The sequence below is a fragment of the Salmo salar genome, chromosome ssa01 (genome assembly GCF_905237065.1).
Source record: "Salmo salar chromosome ssa01, Ssal_v3.1, whole genome shotgun sequence".
In the NCBI taxonomy this organism is placed as follows: Eukaryota; Metazoa; Chordata; class Actinopteri; order Salmoniformes; family Salmonidae; genus Salmo; species Salmo salar.
The window spans coordinates 105,532,378-105,551,715 of NC_059442.1; the positions used below are offsets into that span (position 1 = coordinate 105,532,378).

At 42.8% G+C, this 19,338-nt stretch overlaps 1 protein-coding gene across 5 annotated transcripts in view; it reads right to left on the reverse strand.

Annotated features, from left to right (window-relative positions):
* Window positions 1–17,665, reverse strand: part of LOC106560778 (PHD finger protein 3) — a 20,035-nt gene extending 2,370 nt beyond the window's left edge. Inside the window, exons 1-18 of one of the 5 annotated variants that reach the window (XM_045687110.1) lie at window positions 17,483–17,665; window positions 16,720–16,804; window positions 15,993–16,255; window positions 15,702–15,833; window positions 13,883–15,260; window positions 13,521–13,668; window positions 13,137–13,280; window positions 12,471–12,525; window positions 12,112–12,238; window positions 10,703–10,859; window positions 10,345–10,461; window positions 8,977–9,105; window positions 8,338–8,500; window positions 7,808–8,108; window positions 5,661–5,808; window positions 4,183–4,272; window positions 3,534–3,729; window positions 138–539 (exon numbers count right to left, since the gene is read on the reverse strand). In XM_045687110.1, the coding sequence (XP_045543066.1) occupies window positions 138–539; window positions 3,534–3,729; window positions 4,183–4,272; window positions 5,661–5,808; window positions 7,808–8,108; window positions 8,338–8,500; window positions 8,977–9,105; window positions 10,345–10,461; window positions 10,703–10,859; window positions 12,112–12,238; window positions 12,471–12,525; window positions 13,137–13,280; window positions 13,521–13,668; window positions 13,883–15,260; window positions 15,702–15,833; window positions 15,993–16,230 (3,925 nt within the window). In that variant the 5' untranslated portion in view covers window positions 16,231–16,255; window positions 16,720–16,804; window positions 17,483–17,665. Of the gene's footprint in view, window positions 1–137; window positions 540–3,533; window positions 3,730–4,182; window positions 4,273–5,660; window positions 5,809–7,807; window positions 8,109–8,337; window positions 8,501–8,976; window positions 9,106–10,344; window positions 10,462–10,702; window positions 10,860–12,111; window positions 12,239–12,470; window positions 12,526–13,136; window positions 13,281–13,520; window positions 13,669–13,882; window positions 15,261–15,701; window positions 15,834–15,992; window positions 16,256–16,719; window positions 17,390–17,482 lie in introns of those variants that run through there. The other 4 variants (XM_045687111.1, XM_045687112.1, XM_045687113.1 and 1 more) reach the window with 4 other exon arrangements.
* Between the last annotated feature and the right edge of the window lie 1,673 nt (window positions 17,666–19,338).

Sequence of the window (19,338 nt, forward strand, 5' to 3'; positions counted from 1 at the left end):
AGGAAGGAAGGAGCAAGCCGAAACGTAAGGTGTGGTTCAAAGACATGTTGCTATTATGAGTTAAAAGAAAAATAAACAAAGCTTCAAAATTGCAAATGGTGTTCAAGTGAGCACAGGCCTTTTATGTTTAGGTTTACCTGAGAAGTCTGGCAGGGGCAGAAGCTCCCCGCCCCAACTACGCAACACCCCCGGAAGGAAACGTAGTGGTTGGTACCCCTCTTCAGTATCTTCAGCTTTCTCAGAGATGTCTGTACTAGACTGTTCTGCTGTGACCACTTCCTCAGCTGTGTTCAGCAATGGTATCTCTTCCCTGTCCCTTTCTTTAGTACTTGAAGCGCACAGAGAGGAAATGTAAGAGTTCTCCTCCTCCTCCCGGGTAACTTCTTTGTCGTTTACAGTAACCGTAGTCGTCGCCGTCCCGGGTTTGCTCTCTGGTATGAACCTGGCCGTTTCGTTGATGTCGACGGGCAGGAAGTCCCGTTTAGGCCTCTGGCGGATGATCAGGCCCAGCAGGAGGTTGGGGCGGTTGTTTTCCAGTCCTGTTAAAGAGCAACACCGATGAAAAGTTAAATTGATGAAATAAAATCATAATACATTAAAAATTATTTTATAAATGAAACATTGGGTTGGCCACACCCATGTATTTTTTAGACAGTCCATTCAGAAAAGATTCTTATTTGACAAAGACAACCTAATAACATTAAAGTAGGCAAAGTAAATGTTTTTAGATATTAAAGCATCATGATTTACATTGTGAGAATATTGCGCATATTCCTTCATAAAAAGGTAAATGGGGTGATGAATCATCATGGGTTGGTTTCCCAGACCCAGATTATTAGGTAGAACAGGGGTGGGAAAACGTTTTGGCACGAGGGCCACACCGAGATTCCCAAATTCAACAGGGGGCTGCACATTTTTTTGGGGACCAATTTGTCAAAATCTATTTGCGGGCCAGATAAAGAGCAGTTATTTCAAAATAGATACGTCTCAAGCAGCCTAGGTGGAGTAGACATTGTGGTGCTCGTGAATTTCCTTTCTTTTTCAGCTTCAGACCAACGCCTACTACGAGTTGCTCGACCCGGTGTTAGAACTTTTAAGCTTCGGCTGAAAAAGGTGTTAGCATGGTCAGAAATGCTACAAAAAAGGTAGCACATCGTTGTTCTGAAATGGGCACGTGAGAGCGATAAGTTACGTAATAAAAACAGCTGCACCTATGGTGCCTTCAAAAAGTATTCACATTACTTTTTCCACATTTTGTTGTGTTACTGGCAGAGATGTTTGTCACTGGCCTACACACAATACCCCATAATGTCAAAGTGGAATTATGTTTTTCAAAATGCTTAGAGATTAATAAAAAATGTCAAGTTGAAATGTCTTGAGTCAATAAGTATTCAACCCCTTTGTTATGGCAAGTCTAAATAAGTTCAAGAGTAAAAATGTGCTTAACAAGTCACATAAGTTGGCTGTACTCACTGTGTGCAATATTGTTTAACATGATTTTTGAACGACAACCTCATCTCTGTACCCCACATGTACAATTAACTGTAACGTCCCTGAGTCAAGTAGTGAATTTCAAAGACCAAAGACGTTTTCCAATGCCTCGCAGAGAAGGGCACCCATCGGTCGATGGTTTAAGCTTGGTAAAGTTATTAATTACACTTTGGATGGTGAATGAATAAACCCAGTCACTAAAAATATACAGGCGTCCTTCCTAACTCAGTTGCCGGAGAGGAAGGAAACCGCCAAAACTTTAACAAATTGGATAATGAAACAATTTCTGTAATCCAAACATTTGGAATGGTCCGTGGGTATTTAAACAATAATCATGTCAAATCAGTTGTTGTTTTGTGATATCATTAAGGACGGTATAACCAAATAAATGGTAACTACACAAATGTCCCAGTTATCAGATTTACATCTGAATGTTGTGGAACTTACATGATTAAATGAGAATTGTTTTACCCAGTCAGTAATCGTGAGCAGACATTATGTCAGCGTCATGGAACGCCCCCTTTTGCCAGAGTTTATAAAAAGGACTCCTAACGAAATTTACATTAGACCAGACAGCATGGAGTGGTTGCTACACAGCTGAGAAATGGTTTAAAACTTTAGACCAGAAAATGTGGAGCTTTGGCTACAAGTTGAAATGGTTGCCATTTAACTAAAGACCAAAACATGCCGGGTTGCTGCCGGTGTGGACAGTGGTGTTAGCTGTACCCTGAATAATCAACCAGTTAGACCATTATACGGACGGTAAGCCGGACATCACAAATGGTTCTTAAACTACAAGACCCTCTGAAACTCGACGAGTGAAAAAGACTAAGACATGCACCACTTGCAGCTCTGCATGTAAAGTAATATAGAACTTTGACCAAAGACACGAGGAAGATTCCATCAAACGACCATTGGAACGTCTGAAGGACCCAGGCTAACGGACAACCGTAGACTTAAAACAACCAGAGATTCTGTCGACTGACTTCCCATAAAATGGACTGGGCGATTACAATAGAGAGACAACAAAGACATCCAAGCATAAATATGTGCTGCATTTCTAAATCCAAATGAACGGTTGTTAGGGTGCTAAATATCCATATTTATGATGAGCATATTATTCAACTGTATGTACGGTAGTTGAATTCCTTTGTCTCCTTCTTTCCCCACCCCTTTTATTAAAATGCCATCATATCAGGTTAGTCCACTAGGGACTTTTCATTGCATCATGTTAATAATCAGTATTCAATACTATATTGTGTGTGTGGTTGTACTTCTGTGTGATTATTTTATCAGTTAGTAAATCAATAATTAAGCCAATTTGTGTAAGCTGATTCATCATGGAGACTAGGGTTCGTGCAGATTTATGGGATATTACGACGTTCAGAATGAGACTGAAATAGGAGCAAATGATTCATGGATGACAGATAACCCAAGAATATCAGAATCTTGATATGCTAAGTTAAAGCAATTAACTTTTGTCCTGAATACAAAGTGTTACTTTGGGGCAAATCCAATACATTACACCACTCTCCGTATTTTTAAGCATAGTAGTGGCTGTGTCATGTTATGGGTATGCTTGTAATCGTTAAGGACTGGGGAGTTTTTCAGGATAAAAAAAAGAAACGTAATGAGCTAAGCACAGGCAAAATCCTAGAGGAAAACCTAGTTCAGTCTGCTTTCCAAAAGACAATGGGAGATTAATTCACATTTCAGCAGGACAATAATCTAAAACACAAGACCAAATCTACACTAGAGTTGCTTACCAAGAAGACAGTGAATGTTCCTAATAGGCTGAGTTACAGTTTTGACTTAAATCTACCATTGAACTTCAACTAATTATACAATTGTGGGAGCCATCAGACTAGAAAGAGATTTGAACAGAGACAATTGAACATGTTTTTCAGTCTAGGAGTAGGCTTGATCTGGATCTGGGAAACGAGTACCAGATTAATCCAACATATTTTCTTTGTTTATTAGGATCTCTTTTAGCAAATGAAAGTCTATTCGCCCAATATACGTAGAGAGCAGTTGGTTGTTACCTGGGCCATCAAAGGGAACCAGTTGGTGTGGGACTTTCTCAATAGCACCCAAAGGGATGAGATACATGTCTTTGACTTGTTTCAAGTTGTTGGCGACCACACCGAAGCGTTTACGGCTACTGAAATAGGCATAGAGCAGAGTGTAGTGGATCTCATCCTCGTCGGTCTCAGGGGAAAAACGAATCAAACACACCTCCTGAAAAAAGATCAAAATAAAGGAGGAAAGAAGTTCAATTTAACTTAATACATTTATTTAACCAGGTGGGAGAGTTAATAAATTATTATTTACAATGAATGACTTAAGTGTCAGGGAACATGTACAATTCAAACAAATCTCAGACTACATTTTATGCATCGTACCCCAAACATAGCTAATAGCTAGACCGCTACTATTCATCTCCAGTTCAGGCACAGATTGTCTTGGAAAGATGAATATACTTTTACTGCCCAGGCCACCCATATGCAAAATGTTTGCACACATGACTAAGTCGCTTTGGATAAAAGTGTCTGCTAAATGACATATTATATTTATATATCATACTTGCTCTCACATCTAGGCCAGGTTACTGTAAAAGCTCTTCATGACAACTTCTGATGTTTAAATTCATTTATCATATTTCAAGAAGGTCGGCCTACACTTTGAACTTACCTTTGTTCCAGTGGCTCTGATCTTGTCCAGGTAGTCCCATACGATCTGTGGGGAGATCCTCCCACCCATCTGGAAACTCTCCGGCAGATCCTGATAACAGGGATTATCACCATTTCATCCGATTAATTGATTTTATAAAAAAACTTGTCATATTCCTTTGAGCATGGTGAAGTTATTAATTACACTTTGGATGGTGTACCCATACACCCAGTCACTACAAAGATCGAGACATCCTTCCTAACTCAGTTGCCGGAGAGGAAGGAAACCGCTCAGGGATTTCACGAGACCAATGGTGACTTTAAAACAGTTACAGAGTTGAATGGTCACGTTAAGAGAAAACTGAGGATGGAACAACAGGAAGGAAGCCTGTACAGAATAAAAATGATTCCAAAACATGAATCCTGTTTGTAATAAGGCACTAAAGTAAACCTGAAAAAAAAAAAAAAATGTTTTTAACTTTATGTCCTGAATACAAAGCGTTGTGTTTGGGGCAAATCCAACACGTCACCGAGTACCACTTCATATTTTCAAGCATGGTGGTGGCTGCATCATGTTATGGGTATGCTTGTCATGGGCAAGGACTAGGGAGATGGTTTTTTTTTTAAATAAAAAGAAATGGAATAGAGCTGCTTTCTAACAGATACTGGGAGACATTCACCTTTCAGTAGGCCAACCTAAAACAATGCCAAAAGTACACTGGAGTTGCATACCAAAATAACATTGAATATTCCTGAGTGGCCTAGTTACAGTTCACTTGAAAATCTTTGGTAAGACTTGAAAGTGGCTGTCTAGCAATGATCAACAACTAGCTTGAAGGATTTTTTAAAAGAATGAGAAAATATTGTACAATCCAGGTGTGCAAAGCTCTTATAGTAACCCAGTTTTTTTATGTTAGAGTTTTTCTTCAACTTTGGTAGAGTATTGTGTTGATCTTTGACAAAAAAATCTAATGAAATCTATTTTAATCCCACTTTGTTTCAACAAAAATTGGAAAACTTTCTGAAGGCCCTGTATTTCCAAAACGTTGGTTTACTTTAATGTAGCTGGTAGCTAGATGTTGATAGAAACTGGCTGACTCATTTAGTGCTAATGTAGCATTAGCAGGCTGGTAGGGCTAATGTTCGCAGGAGAGTAGGGCTAAAGTTAGCAGCCTAGTTGGCAAGCAACCTTGGAAGTTGATTTGTAACAAATTCATAAAGTATTTGCTTGTGGTTACGTTTATGCTATCTACCCTTCAACGTGATAGTTTGTTGAGTTGTTAATATAAATGGCATTTAGATAAAGGCATTCAATAACTAGAAAATCTAAATGCTGTGTTGTAACACTATCACTTTCATGAATAAGCATTAGAGGATTTATAAACACATTTACACTATTTAAAGCATTACATTTCATTGAAGAAAAACAAAATATATGATGCATTTATATGAATTAATAAACATTTATAGGCACTTATAAATATCTTTGTGCAGTTTTACCTCTGTCAGGTGGTCCAGGACACCTGATACAGGGAAGGCTTTAGTGAGGAGCTTGGCCACAGCAGGCATGTTGACAAGCCCTCTCCATAGAGGCTGCAGGTTGGACAGGAAGGAAGCCTCGCTATCTCTGCCACTCATAGACACTGACCTGGAGGCCAGGAATACAAACAACTTTAGAATAACCCTGCACTTAATTCTGGTTTATCGGTCATTTAATAATAAACAGTACCAGTCAAAAGTCTAGACACACCTACTCATTAAAGGATTTCTTTATTTGTGCGATTTTCTACATTGTAGAATAATAGTGAAGACGTCAAAACTATGAAATAACATATGGAATCATGTAGTAACCAACAACAACAAAAAAGTGTTAAACAAATCCAAACATATTCAAAGCCGCCACCCTTTGCCTTGACGACAGCTTTGCACACTCTTGGCATTCTCTCAACCAGCTTCATCAGGTAGTCAGTCACCTGGAATGCATTTCAATTAACAGGTGTGCCTTGTTAAAAGTGAAGTTCTCTAATTTCTTTCCTTCTTAATGCAATTGAGCCAATCAGTCGTGTTGCGACAAGGTAGGGGTGGAATACAGAAGATAGCCCTATTTGGTATAAGACCAAGTCCATATTATGGCAAGAACAGCTCAAATATGCAAAGAGAAAAGACAGTCCATCATTACCCTAAGACATGAAGGTCAGTCAATCCAGAACATTTCACGTTTCTTCAAGTGCAGTTGCAAAAACCATCAAGCGCTATGATGAAACTGGCTCTCATGAGGACCGCCACAGGAAAGGAAGACCCAGAGTTACCTCTGCTGCAGAGGATAAGCTCATTAGAGTTAACTGCATCTCAGATTGCAGCCCAAATAAATGCTTCACAGAGTTCAAGTAACAGACACATCAACAGTTCAGAGGAGACAGCGTGAATCAGGACTTCATGGTCGAATTGCTGCAAAGAAACCACTACTAAAAGGACACCAGTCCTTTGGTCTGATGAGTCCAAATTTGAGATGTTTGGTTCCAACCGCCATGTCTTTGTGAGACGCAGAGTAGGTGAACGGATTATCTCCGCATGTGTGGTTCCCACTGTGAAGCATGGAGGAGGTGCTTTGCTGGTGACACGGTCAGTGACTTATTTAGAATTCAAGGCACACTTAACCAGCATGGCTACCACAGCATTCTGCAGCGACACGCCATCCCATCTGGTTTGTGCTTAGTGGGACTATCATTTGTTTTTCAACAGGACAATGACCCAACACCTCCAGGCTGCGTAATAGCTATTTGACCAAGAAGGAGAGTGATGGAGTGCTGCATCAGATGATCTGGCCTCCACAATCACCCAACCTCAATCCAATTGAGATGGTTTGGGATTTTTTTATTTAACTAGGCAAGTCAGTTAAGAACAAATTCTTATTTACAATGACGGCCTACCGCGGAACAGTGGGTTAACTGCCTTGTTCAGGGGCAGAACGACAGATTTTTAACCTTGTCAGCTCGGTGATTCGATCCAGAAACCTTTTGGTTACTAGTCCAACTCTCTAACCACTAGGCTACCTGTCGCACCACAGGATGAGTTGGACCGCAGAGTTAAGGAAAAGTAGCCAACAAGTGCTCAGCATATGTGGGAACTCCTTCAAGACTGTTGGAAAAGCATTCAAAGGTGAAGCTGGTTGAGAGAATGCTAAGAGTGTGCAAAGCTGTCATCAAGGCAAAGGGTGGCTACTTTGAAGAATCTAAAATCTATTATGATTAAACACTTTTTTTGGTTATAACATCATTCCATGTGTTATTACATAGTTTGATGTCTTCACTATTATTATACAATGTAGAAAATAAAGAGAAACCCTGAAATGAGTAGGTTTGTCCAAACCTGACTGGTACAGTATATTTTCTAAATACATTTAGAATGGCCGTGTAACTAACTCAACACCACTTTACTTTGTATGTTATTTTTTGTGTGACAATTACATTGATAGTCTTTGTGATTCCATCACAAGGACGAGAATGACGAAGAACAATATGGCCACTGTGCTTTGCCTTCTCTTTGGGTTGTAGGCCGTGTTACTGGAAAATGACTAACATTTGCGGATGTAAACGGGTGACTGACTGACTGACTGTTCTGGGTAATTGACTGATTGATCCACATACCTCCCCTCGTAGTTGGAGAAGATTTTGGCGCTGAGGAGGCTCTCCTCTAGGACTTTGAGGTGAAGGTCGTCGTCCTTAGCAGATGAGGAGGAGGAGGAGGGTGTCTCTCCCTCTGTAGAGGTAGTGGTGGCAGACGGTGTGTTCTTGGTCTGTCCCTCTGTATTGCTGGAGGTAGTGGTTGTAGACTGTGTGTTCTTGGTCACTGCCTCTGTAGTGCTGGTAGCAGACCGTCTCCTCACTACAGTAGTGGCCACTTTCACCACTTTGGTAGGAGCCTCCTCCACAGGTGGAGCCATACGACCTTCAGGAATTACAATTCCATTTAGTCCAATAGAAAACCACTGGTAAGACTTGACTTAAAGCCACAATTCTGAGTTTGTGGGGCTCATTTGGCATGTTTACCTTTTCTCCTCCTAATCCATCTCCCCTCTACTTCCATTCTATCTGATCAGGCATCAACACATATCTATAGTACTTCCACTATCCTTCAAAATAAAAGCAGAAACTGAAATAACAGAATCAGGGCCTACCTGTGCAGATCTTACAGTTGAGGTCAAACAGGTGAGTCTTATGCAGACTGGTTGTATCTTGGAAAATATTGACGCTCTCTGCTGTTGTCGTCGACAACAACGTCTTCTCTTGGGGAGCTTCCACCGGCTCCTCTGTCACTTTGGGAGCAGCCACAGGCTCTGGCTGGAAGAGTTCATAAGAAATGTATAGACACACTGGGTAAACGTCAATTGTATTTCCTTGATTCCTCATTGTCCTCACTGATGCATGTTGAGGTGGAGGCAAGGATAGACCAGGGCATGTTAATTTGAGTAAATAGAATTGAGATTCACCCAGAAGTGATTAAAGGTATGAACTATTTCTTAGGAAGAGGACATGCTCAACACTAAATCCTGTTGAACCAATAATCCAGGAGGTCCATAAAGGTGTTAACAAAACATCTGCAGTGTGTGGGCCTGTCTGTTCATGTCCCTTATTAACCCAGCTTCAATTTTATAAGGACTATGACTAGAGCTGTGGCGGTAACACGGTCACAGTAACAGCCCTACCTTTGACCACTAACTATTCTAGAACCCAAAATATAATCACAGAAAAATGAAAAGGACCAGCACTCACTTGAACAACAAGCGTGGTGTTTCTTTACATGAGCTGTGTCTTACCTCCGGCTCTATGGCTTCTGGTGCCTTCCCAGGCTCCTGGCTCTCAATCTCTATCTCTCCTTTGTGTGTGATCTTGGTGATGGGTCGCCTCTCCACCTCTCTCTGCTCCTTCTCAATCATCTCAATCGCCTGGGGGGGAACAAGAACATATTGGTGAATGCATCTCACACAGAAAGAGCAATGATCACAGTCCATTTTGGTGAAAGGTCATTGATAGTTCAGTTCACACAAACCGTTTTAACTTGTCAACGATAAATCAATATGATTTGGTATGATGACTAAGTTTAACTTACAGGGCGGTGTGATCAACCAATGAGGTAAGCTATTTTCATTCTACATTGCCTTTTCTATACAGTGTTTTTAGGGCATCTTTACCAGACATAGATGAAGCCTTGTCATGGATTAAAAACACACTCAATAGGGGCTCTCTGCTGAAAGTCCTATTTTGTCCAGAATTAAGATAATCTGTCTGGGAAACCTGTTCTTAGAGAATTAGTCAAATACTTTGAAGGAGGACAGGCAGTGTGTGTTTCAGTGTTGGAGGACAGGCAGTGTGTGTTTCAGTGTTGGAGGACAGGCAGTGTGTGTTTCAGTGTTGGAGGACAGGCAGTGGGTGGTTCAGTGTTGGAGGACAGGCAGTGGGTGGTTCAGTGTTGGAGGACAGCCAGAGGGTGGATCAGTGTTGGAGGACAGCCAGTGGGCGGTTCAGTGTTGGAGGACAGCCAGTGGGCGGTTCAGTGTTGGAGGACAGCCAGTGGGCGGTTCAGTGTTGGAGGACAGCCAGTGGGCGGTTCAGTGTTGGAGGACAGCCAGTGGGCGGTTCAGTGTTGGAGGACAGCCAGTGGGCGGTTCAGTGTTGGAGGACAGCCAGTGGGCGGTTCAGTGTTGGAGGACAGCCAGTGGGCGGTTCAGTGTTGGAGGACAGCCAGTGGGCGGTTCAGTGTTGGAGGACAGCCAGTGGGCGGTTCAGTGTTGGAGGACAGCCAGTGGGCGGTTCAGTGTTGGAGGACAGCCAGTGGGCGGTTCAGTGTTGGAGGACAGCCAGTGGGCGGTTCAGTGTTGGAGGACAGCCAGTGGGCGGTTCAGTGTTGGAGGACAGCCAGTGGGCTTCAGTGTTGGAGGACAGCCAGTGGGCTTCAGTGTTGGAGGACAGCCAGTGGGGTTCAGTGTTGGAGGACAGCCAGTGGGGTTCAGTGTTGGAGGACAGCCAGTGGGGTTCAGTGTTGGAGGACAGCCAGTGGGGTTCAGTGTTGGAGGACAGCCAGTGGGGTTCAGTGTTGGAGGACAGCCAGTGGGGTTCAGTGTTGGAGGACAGCCAGTGGGGTTCAGTGTTGGAGGACAGCCAGTGTGTGTTTTAGTGTTGCTTACGTGTCGAGTCTCTCTTTGTCTCCATGCAGCCAGTTCCTTTGAGGCCAGTTCCTCAGGACTCATCCTTATCAAAGTGCCAGGAGAAATCTCCCCTTTCAGAACCCTCTTGAATAACACCTGAAATACACAAGTTATAAAGTCACATAGCTAGATGAACTGATATCAAAACATATTTTAGATCATGTTTGCATTGTATACGTTTCATGTAGTTAACGTTCAAACGCATATAATTGAAACAAAGTACCTACTACAAACTGGGACAAAATCCAGTATAATGTCCATAAATGTCAGTATCAGAAGAGTCAGTATTGTCTAAAAGAGAATTCATTGCATCAAAATTGTTAACATAACGACTTACATTGTTTTTGGTGTCTTTGAGGTTGAACATCAAGCTCCGGTACTTGCTCTTGTATTTGCAGTCTGTGTCTCTGTAGAAGGCAAACAGCTCTCTCTCAGTCTTCTTGGCCACCTCAGCAGCCTTCTCTGGTGACGCCTGGAAATCAGACTCCTTCAGCCTGAGACAATGTAGGGCACAATAGAGGATTACACAGGAGGAATATAGAGGATCACCACCCTGCTCTACAGGCAGATACACTCCATGGCCAAAAGTATGTAGACACCCCTTCAAATGAATGGATTCTGCCATTTCAGCCAAACCTGTTGCTGACAGCCATGCAATCTCCACAGCCAAACACTGGCAGTAGAATGGCCTTACTGAAGAGCTCAGTGACCTTGAACATGGGACCGTCATAGGATGCCTCCTTTCCAACAAGTCAGTCAAATTTCTGCCCTGCTAGAACTTCCCCGGTCAACTGTAAGTGCTGTTATTGTGAAGTGGAAATGTCTAGGAGCAACAACGGCTCAGCTGTGAAGTCATAGACCACACAAGCTCACAGAATGGGAGCGCCGAGGGCTGAAGCGTGTAGTGTAAAAATCGTGTGTTCTCGGTTGCAACAATCACTACTAAGTTCCAAACTGCCTCTGGAAGCAACGTCAGCACAAGAACTGTTTGTCTGGAGCTTTATGAAATGGGTTTCCATGGCCGAGCAGCCGCACACAAGCCTATCATCACCATGTGCAATGCCAAGCATCGGCTCGAGTGGTATAAAGCTCGCCGATATTGGACTCTGGAGCTTGCTGGATGCCAGGAGAATGCTACCTGCTCCAATGCATAGTGGCAACTGTAAAGTTTGGTGGAGGAGGAATAATGGTCTGGGGCTGTTTTTCAAAGTTCGGCCCAGGCCCCTTAGTTCCAGTGATGGGAAATAACGCTACAGCATACAATGACATTCTAGACAATTCTGTGCTTCCAAATTTGTGGCAACAGCCTGGGGAAGGTCCTTTCTTGTTTCAGCACATTCAGGTCCATACAGAAATGGTTTGTCGAGATCGGTGTGGTAGAACTCGACTGGCCTGCTCAGAGCCCTGACCTCAAATCCATTGAACACCTTTGGGATGAATTGGAACGCCGACAGTGAGCTAGGCCTAATTGTCCAACATCAGTGCCCGACCTCTCTAAAGCTCTTGTGGCTGAATAGAAGCAAGTCCCCACATCTAGTGGAAAGCCTTCCCAGAAGAGTGGAGGCTGCTATAGTAGCAAAGGGGGGCCCAACTTCATATTAATGCCCATGATTTTGAATGAGATGTTCGACAAGCAGGTGTCCACATACTTTTGGCCATGTAGTGCATCACCAGACTGTTATAATGGTTATTAGACTAAACAGATTATAAATGTTGTTAAGTTACTGTTATAACATGTTTAATTACCTCTTCAGGAGGATGTCCTTCAGGGCGTCACGGACGCTCCGTCTGATCTGGTCAACAGACACGGGTTTCTTAGAGGAGGGAGACGACGACACCTTGGGTCTCTTGGTCTCCTGTTTGACTGACACTCCTAACGGGACACAGCCACAGAGAGTAGGAGACGTCGCAGAGTAGGGCATGTTCATTAGGGCACCTTGTAGTAAAACATTTTAAATGTTTTTTTTTCTCCAATGGAAAACAAGCGTTTCTTATTGGACAAATTCATATATTCCCTCCCCTTTTACAGTTGCATGCCTACTGAACACGACTCCTGCGAGGGACATGGACAGCAGAATGTAGAAGCACACAACACTACAACACACCTGATCTCTGATTTGAATCTTTGACTTCAGTCGACTGTCTTCTTTCCACAGAGTCCTGTTACAGAGTGAGACACAGAATATCACCTCAGTGAGATTCAAAATAATCTTACAAATTCAATTGTATATTAAATGTTTGTTTTTCTAATTGGGCAGGGAGGGGGCTGTGCATTGTGGTGCTGAAAACATAACCACCATTTTAAAATGTCCTTAAAACAGACGTTGAATAGAATCACCATGGTAACCTAACACCCTTCCATCCATGTGTACACATGCAGGGAATAAAGAGGAAGTGAAAAGAGGTTAACCAACCCTTGGGTAGTGCCAACACTGGCTTTCATACATATCAGCTGAATAAACTGAAGAGGACTAAATCTGCACCACTACATTTAATCAATGGTAGGGCTTGTTGAAGATTATGTTTCTAAAACATTTGAGTTAAATGTAAGATTTTGACAACAGATAATATGCATATAAAGGTTTATCATCCAATCTCTTCTCATAGGCTTTAATATCATAAATATGCACTGCCTGATGGTAATCCGATATGTTACAGCTCCATTTAAGATTATTATAATATTCTTACCCTGTATTCAGGCCTACATTACATTTACAAAAAAAAATAATAATAAAGCATGCATTGCAGACTACTAGCAGAGTGAACCTTACCTTTCTGAAGGGCCTGACTCCCCCGGAGATGACAGGATGTGGGGACGGCTGTTTCTGCTTTGCGGCCATCTTGTTGTCCTGGGTCTCAGAGGGCTTCTGTTGTCCCTCTGTCCTGGCCTCCCCCTGCCCAGCACCGCCTGTCTCCTAATGAGGAGAAGAAGATAAATAACATGAAATATTATTATTAATATCTATACTATTTTTGTATTTTCAAGACACCATACATTAAAATCAAACCACAAGTTAAAATAAACTTTGAGCTAGTGCAACTTAAGGTCAATGGATTGATTTTACAGCACTTCAGAGAAATATACTCCCTTCTCCATTAAAAAGTCCATTCAAATCTAAACCCATTCCTAGTGCAGTAGAAATCCATCAACAGACCTTGGTGGTGGTGTACTGGTCCTTGGAACAGCACTGCAGACAAACATACTCCTGGTCCCCCCCCTCCATCTTCTTCACCTTGGCCAGGTCCAGACCAACACAGTCCCCATGGAACCAGTCATCACAGTGCCCACAGCCCACCATGAACCTGAACAGAACAAAACACACAGACGTTCACAGATGCACAAAACAAACCTGTTTAGAAGAACACAAGCTCACTTCCCAGGGAATATTCTACACGTTCATTGTGATAATTTATCCTCAGATGTAACAACTTAGTAATAACAGGTTTACAATGTTGCATAAGTACTACATTGTATATTCAACTCTAATCACCTTGGTGTAAAGAACACAACTCTTACTTGTTACTATGAGGTTTCTGGCACAATCCACAGTTCTTGTTTGGATCCCACACAACGGTCTCACTGTCTGCGGGTTCCTTCTCTGGTCCCTTCCCGGATTCTTTAGCCTGTTCTTCCTCGCTGGTTTCCTTCTTCACGACGGCAGGAGCGTTGTCGGGGATGAAGAGCTGTGGTTCCTCCACGGAGATGCTTCTGCTGACGTTCCTGCTTCTCTGTTTCTGAAGACACTTGTCTGGCTTCTTCACTTTAGGCTCGTCTTGCTCCTCCTCCTTCTCCTCCTCCGATGTCTCCTTCTGAGGATTGGCACGTTTACATGGTGTCCATCCAAACTGGGGTTGTGGTTGGGTGTCGGCCACATGAGAGTTGGACAGTTTGGTTGTAATCGTCGTCCCTGGCGACATACCAGCAGGACGCTTTCCAGAAGGCATTGTTTTTTTGACAGGACCACCACGGCCCATGTCAGGTAATCTCTGCTTTAGTTTCACAGGACGTCCGTCTTGCGTCCTCTGAATCTTCGGGCCGGGTTGAGCTGGGTTGAATTCACCTCGCCTTTTCAAGGACACGAGGACTTGTTTGGCTTTCATTTCGTCCATCTTGTGCATGTTGCCTCTCTGGTGGAGCTTCTTCCCCAGTGTGTGTTGTTGGGTTCCTTTGGGCCCCTTACCAGCTACCAGGTGCTTGTTTTTAGCTGAGGACAGTGCTGACAGCTTCAGCTTGGGCTGCTGCTTTTTGGCTGGATTATTAGTGGTAGGAACTTTGCTGTTTGGCAGGTGCTGCTGCGCTGCTTGCTTGATACTGGCATCTTTCCTCACCCCTGCTGGATCATGCTTCTGAGAGTCACTTTGGTCGTCAAGTTTGGTCTCGACCAAGCAAGGACTACCTGGAAGCGCCCCGTTGGAGGCCTGAACGTCATTGGGGTTGACGTAAGGTCCGAGCCCTAGGGGCAAGTCGTCAGCACAGTACTTCACGAAGAGCTGAGCTGCACCCACGCCTCCTCCACTCCCTGCCGTGGGATTCTGTACGTGTAACGGTTCCTCTTGAACCATAGTGTATTCCATCCCTTCACCGTACAGCGAGCCATCCTCATAACATTCGTCAGTGTTTTCAGCTGATGTGAAAGCAGTAAAGGAGGGTCCCGGGAGAAGCTCGATTTTGAAACCCCCGAAAGTGACCGTCAACCTCTGTAACACAACAACGGGGTTCATGGACGAGCCCAAGTCAAGGTCGTTGATGTTCACCCTGCCGTCACCCAGGTAAAGCTCTCTCCTTAATTCATCAGCAGTAGTGATCTTCTCACTCAGAGTGGACTTCTTTCTAGGTCTCCCAGGTTTTCCCGGGGGCTTTTTGTTGTTGGAAGACCCTCTGCCTGCACTTCGCTCTGGAATTTAAAAGATGGAAAATGGAGCGTCACTCTCTGACAATTCTCATTTGACAATATAAAACGAAGCAATAAGGCAACCAAAGTGAATTAAAAACTATGCACAACATCAACTTTTCATACTAGGAAAATGAAAGGGTGGAGGGGTACCATGAGTTTGCATGGCTTTTTATTTAGTGTCCTATCTTGTCAATGATAATAGCTGTATTTAGTGTTAATCACAGTAATGCTCCCGGTGTAGTCCTATTTACATAAAGTCCACTCCCCACCGGAGACCAAGGTTCAATCCTTGCTCCAACCCTTCAAACTGTTTCTCCCACCTGCCTGTCTCCCCGCTCCAACCCTTCAAACTGTTTCAACCACTTGCCTGTCACTACATAACAGCGCAAAAAGAATATATACACAAAATACACTCCATTGTAAAACGTAATTGTTGCTAACCTGGGGTAACTCCTAATGCGTATTTCCTGGGTCTGCCAACAGACCGTTTGACTGGCGGAGTCTCTGTACCAGCCAACCCACCACCAGCAGTACCGAGGATACCCTCTGTTGCACCAACATCAAGATCTGCAACTACGGGGAGAGAAGATTAGAGATTAAATAATAACTTACATTTATTTTAGAAGCATTAACAAACATCAGTAGTTACAAATAGTGGTTTCTATAAACACCCGTCGACTTAGCTTGTACTGTCAATTGAAGTCGTACAAAAGTCATTCTGTCTACAAATACCTGTTGCTTCAGCAATCTGGAAGTTGGCGTCTTCATTATCTAAGATATTGAAGTGTGAACTTGCAGATCCAAACATGGGATCTTTATCACTAAGCATGTTCCTCAGCGAGTCTCCCAGCTGGTCGACACCTGTTCCAAAGTCATTACTTGCTTCACATTCCAAGTTCTGCCCTATCAGCAAGGAGTCATCTAACTGGTCACTGGGAATCAAATGGTTGAAAGTGTCCACTACATCCATGAATGCTGTTCCCTTCCTGTCAGCTCTGCAGGAATAAGAGGATAGGGTATTAATAACATAGGCTACAGTACAGACAACAGAGATGGCTCAGATTCAGAACAATCTATTTCAATCTTCAGACACTCCATATCAAATAGGTCCCCTATACAGGAGTCAACAGCCATGTAGGCAAGATCGCTAGTACATTAACTTTCATGACATTTCTAAAAACAGTTCCCGTGCAGCAAATACAACATTGACAAGCTAAAGTTAACTACCATTATTCAATAACAATCAATGGTGGATGACACCGGACATGTGTTGGACATTTGGGGCAGACAAGAGTGGCTGAAAGAGTAGACAGCTGCTGAATGAGCAATAGCTAATAAGGATCCTAATAAACGAAAAATATTTCAGAAGATCAGTTAGCTAGCCAGCCAGCGAGGCTAAAATATATGACGTTGCAAGCTAGGTAGCTACCAAATTAATAAGAAATCAGCTAATACTTACTGTCAGGACTGACAGCTCCAGATAACTTCATTACAGGACTGCAAACACAATGTGTTTAGCTCCGTTTATGATATCTAGAAAGAGTCTAAAACCAAAACTTTCATCAGAGTGGCAGGAATCAGATGCAGACTGGTGCACAAGCTACGGGTCGTTAGCAGCTAGCTACTTCCAGTTAGCATAACAATCCAGCTAGCTAGCATACCTTAACGTAACTTACTGAGGGCGAGGATATACATGTATGCATTTGCGCCAAAACTACCTCATCTTCATGATTTGCTAGTTGATGCTACCAATGGATGCATCTGTGCCATATGCATGGCAGCCTTCGTTGTAAAGTTAGCTAGGCTACTCCTGTAAGTGCAGCTAAACATATTGGCTAACCAGTTACTACTTAGTTAGCTGGAAAACAAGCTAGTGCAGGCCTGACTGTGACAGCGACATGATCAGCTTTACTTAAAAGCACCATTCCCATAACGAAATACTTGGTTGTACAACCACATAATACATGTAGTTAGTAAAGCATGCACAACAAATCATAGCGTATAGAAATAGGCTCGTGGAAAAAGAAATAGGGAAGCTAGCAATTGTACTTGTTAGTTAGTTATCCAGCAGCGAGGAACATGATAGGCCGCGAGTTTGTTTGTAGCCTGCAGCTACCGAGCACATTCAGCACCACTGATCACGCCCCCAATTCGTCTCATTGGACGCCTCCACTGAGGACGTTTCAATATTCACAGCGAGATAAATGTATAATGGCACTTACATTTCTCTACTGTGTCAACGCCACTGCATTACGGAGCGATTCTAGTAGCTTTACACACTGTTTTAGCTAAATCCCCGACACTTCCTCGCTGTGCACCGCCGCCATTCGCCCCTGCCTGCTGCAAAGCTACTTCAAAGATTTTAATAACTAACCCAAGATAGACCACAGCCTGTCGTTTCCAATGGGAACTCATGAGTCATAGTGGGCAGAACAAGCAAGGAAGGAGGGACAGAGTCAAGAACGAGCTAGCAAGATCCTATTTGCTCGTTCCTGCATGTATTTACATATCTCCGTTGGGGAACGCCTATTCTGTGAAGTGAGCGTGGACAAAAACTAAATTGCCCGAGCACAAAGCAATTTTTTTGGAAACTTTGACAGAGGGTAAAGTTTACAAATTCTAGTTTTGTGAACAAAAAAATGTATTTAAATGTTTAATAGAATTGAACATTTCCAGAATATTGGTCAAAATCCATCTTCTCCACTGCCGGCCACTGGGCTTCCTTTCTCCACCATAGTTGGTTGTGAGTGGAAACGCCAAGCGGATGCTTCACATTTATACATCTGGTGAAATATCAGTGTCATTGTTATTTTTGTGGCTACTCCAGCAAGTGACGTTGGTGTCACATGCCTCGTGTTTACAATGGCCCACGCAACAGGCGTCAACATTGCGTGGAGTACAGAGTACAGTGTTGATCATCAATCAAGCAACAAAGCCCTTTTTACATCAGCAGGAATTACTTTTACAGTAGCCTAATCCCAGTACTCCAAATAGCAAGCAGAAGCACAGTGGCCAGGAACAATTCAGTAAGTACATTGAAACTAAGAGGAGAACCAGGGTCAGAGGGGAGGCCCTCCGGTGGTCAACGCATATAGCAGACAATGAAAGCCCTTACAATATTCGATGATTACATTTCTCTAAGACAAGCAATAGGCTACATGTCCACCACCAAGTCAAATCAAATTTTATTTGTCACAGGCGCCGAATACAAGTGTATGCTTACAGTGAAATGCGTAAGTACAAGCCCTTAACCAACAATGCAGTTTGAAGAAAAATAAGTGTTAAGTATTTACTAAATTAAAAAAATAAGAAAATAGAAAAATAACTAATAATTAAAACCTGTTGGGGCTAGGGGGCAGTATTTTCACGGCCGGATGAAAAACGTACCCAATTTAAACAGGTTACTACTCCGGCTCAGAAAATAGAATATGCATATTATTAGTAGATTTGGATAGAACACACTCTGAAGTTTCTAAAACTGTTTGAATGGTGTCTCTAAGTATAACAGAACTCATATGGCAGGCAAAAACCTGAGAAAAAATACAAGCAGGAAATGAAAATTTTGTGGCTGTACTATTTCCAAGTCAATGCCAATAAAACACACAGTGACAAAGGATTCATTTTGCACTTCCTATGGCTTCCACTAGATGTCAACGATCTTTATAAAGTTGTTTGAAGCGTCTATGATGAACAGAGACCGAATGAGAAGGAAGGGAAGTTGACGTCCCTGGGATGTCGTCACTTCATTATTGTGCGCACATGCGCGTTCATGTGAGGCGAGACCTTTTTCAAAACGTGTTTCAAGACACAGGAGAGGTCGGGTTGAAATATTACTGATGTCTCACGTTAAAAATGGACCAAAAGATTGATGCTAAACAACGTTTGACATGTTTGAACGAACGTAAATAGATTTTTTTTTGTACTTTTCGTCGTGACTTTTCCCTCCCGCGCCGTACATTTTGAGTAGCCTACCGAACGCGCTAACAACACGGAACAGCATGGAGTTATTTGGACATAAATTATGAACTTCATCAGAAAAAAACAACATTTGTTGTGGACCTGAGATTCCTGGAAGTGC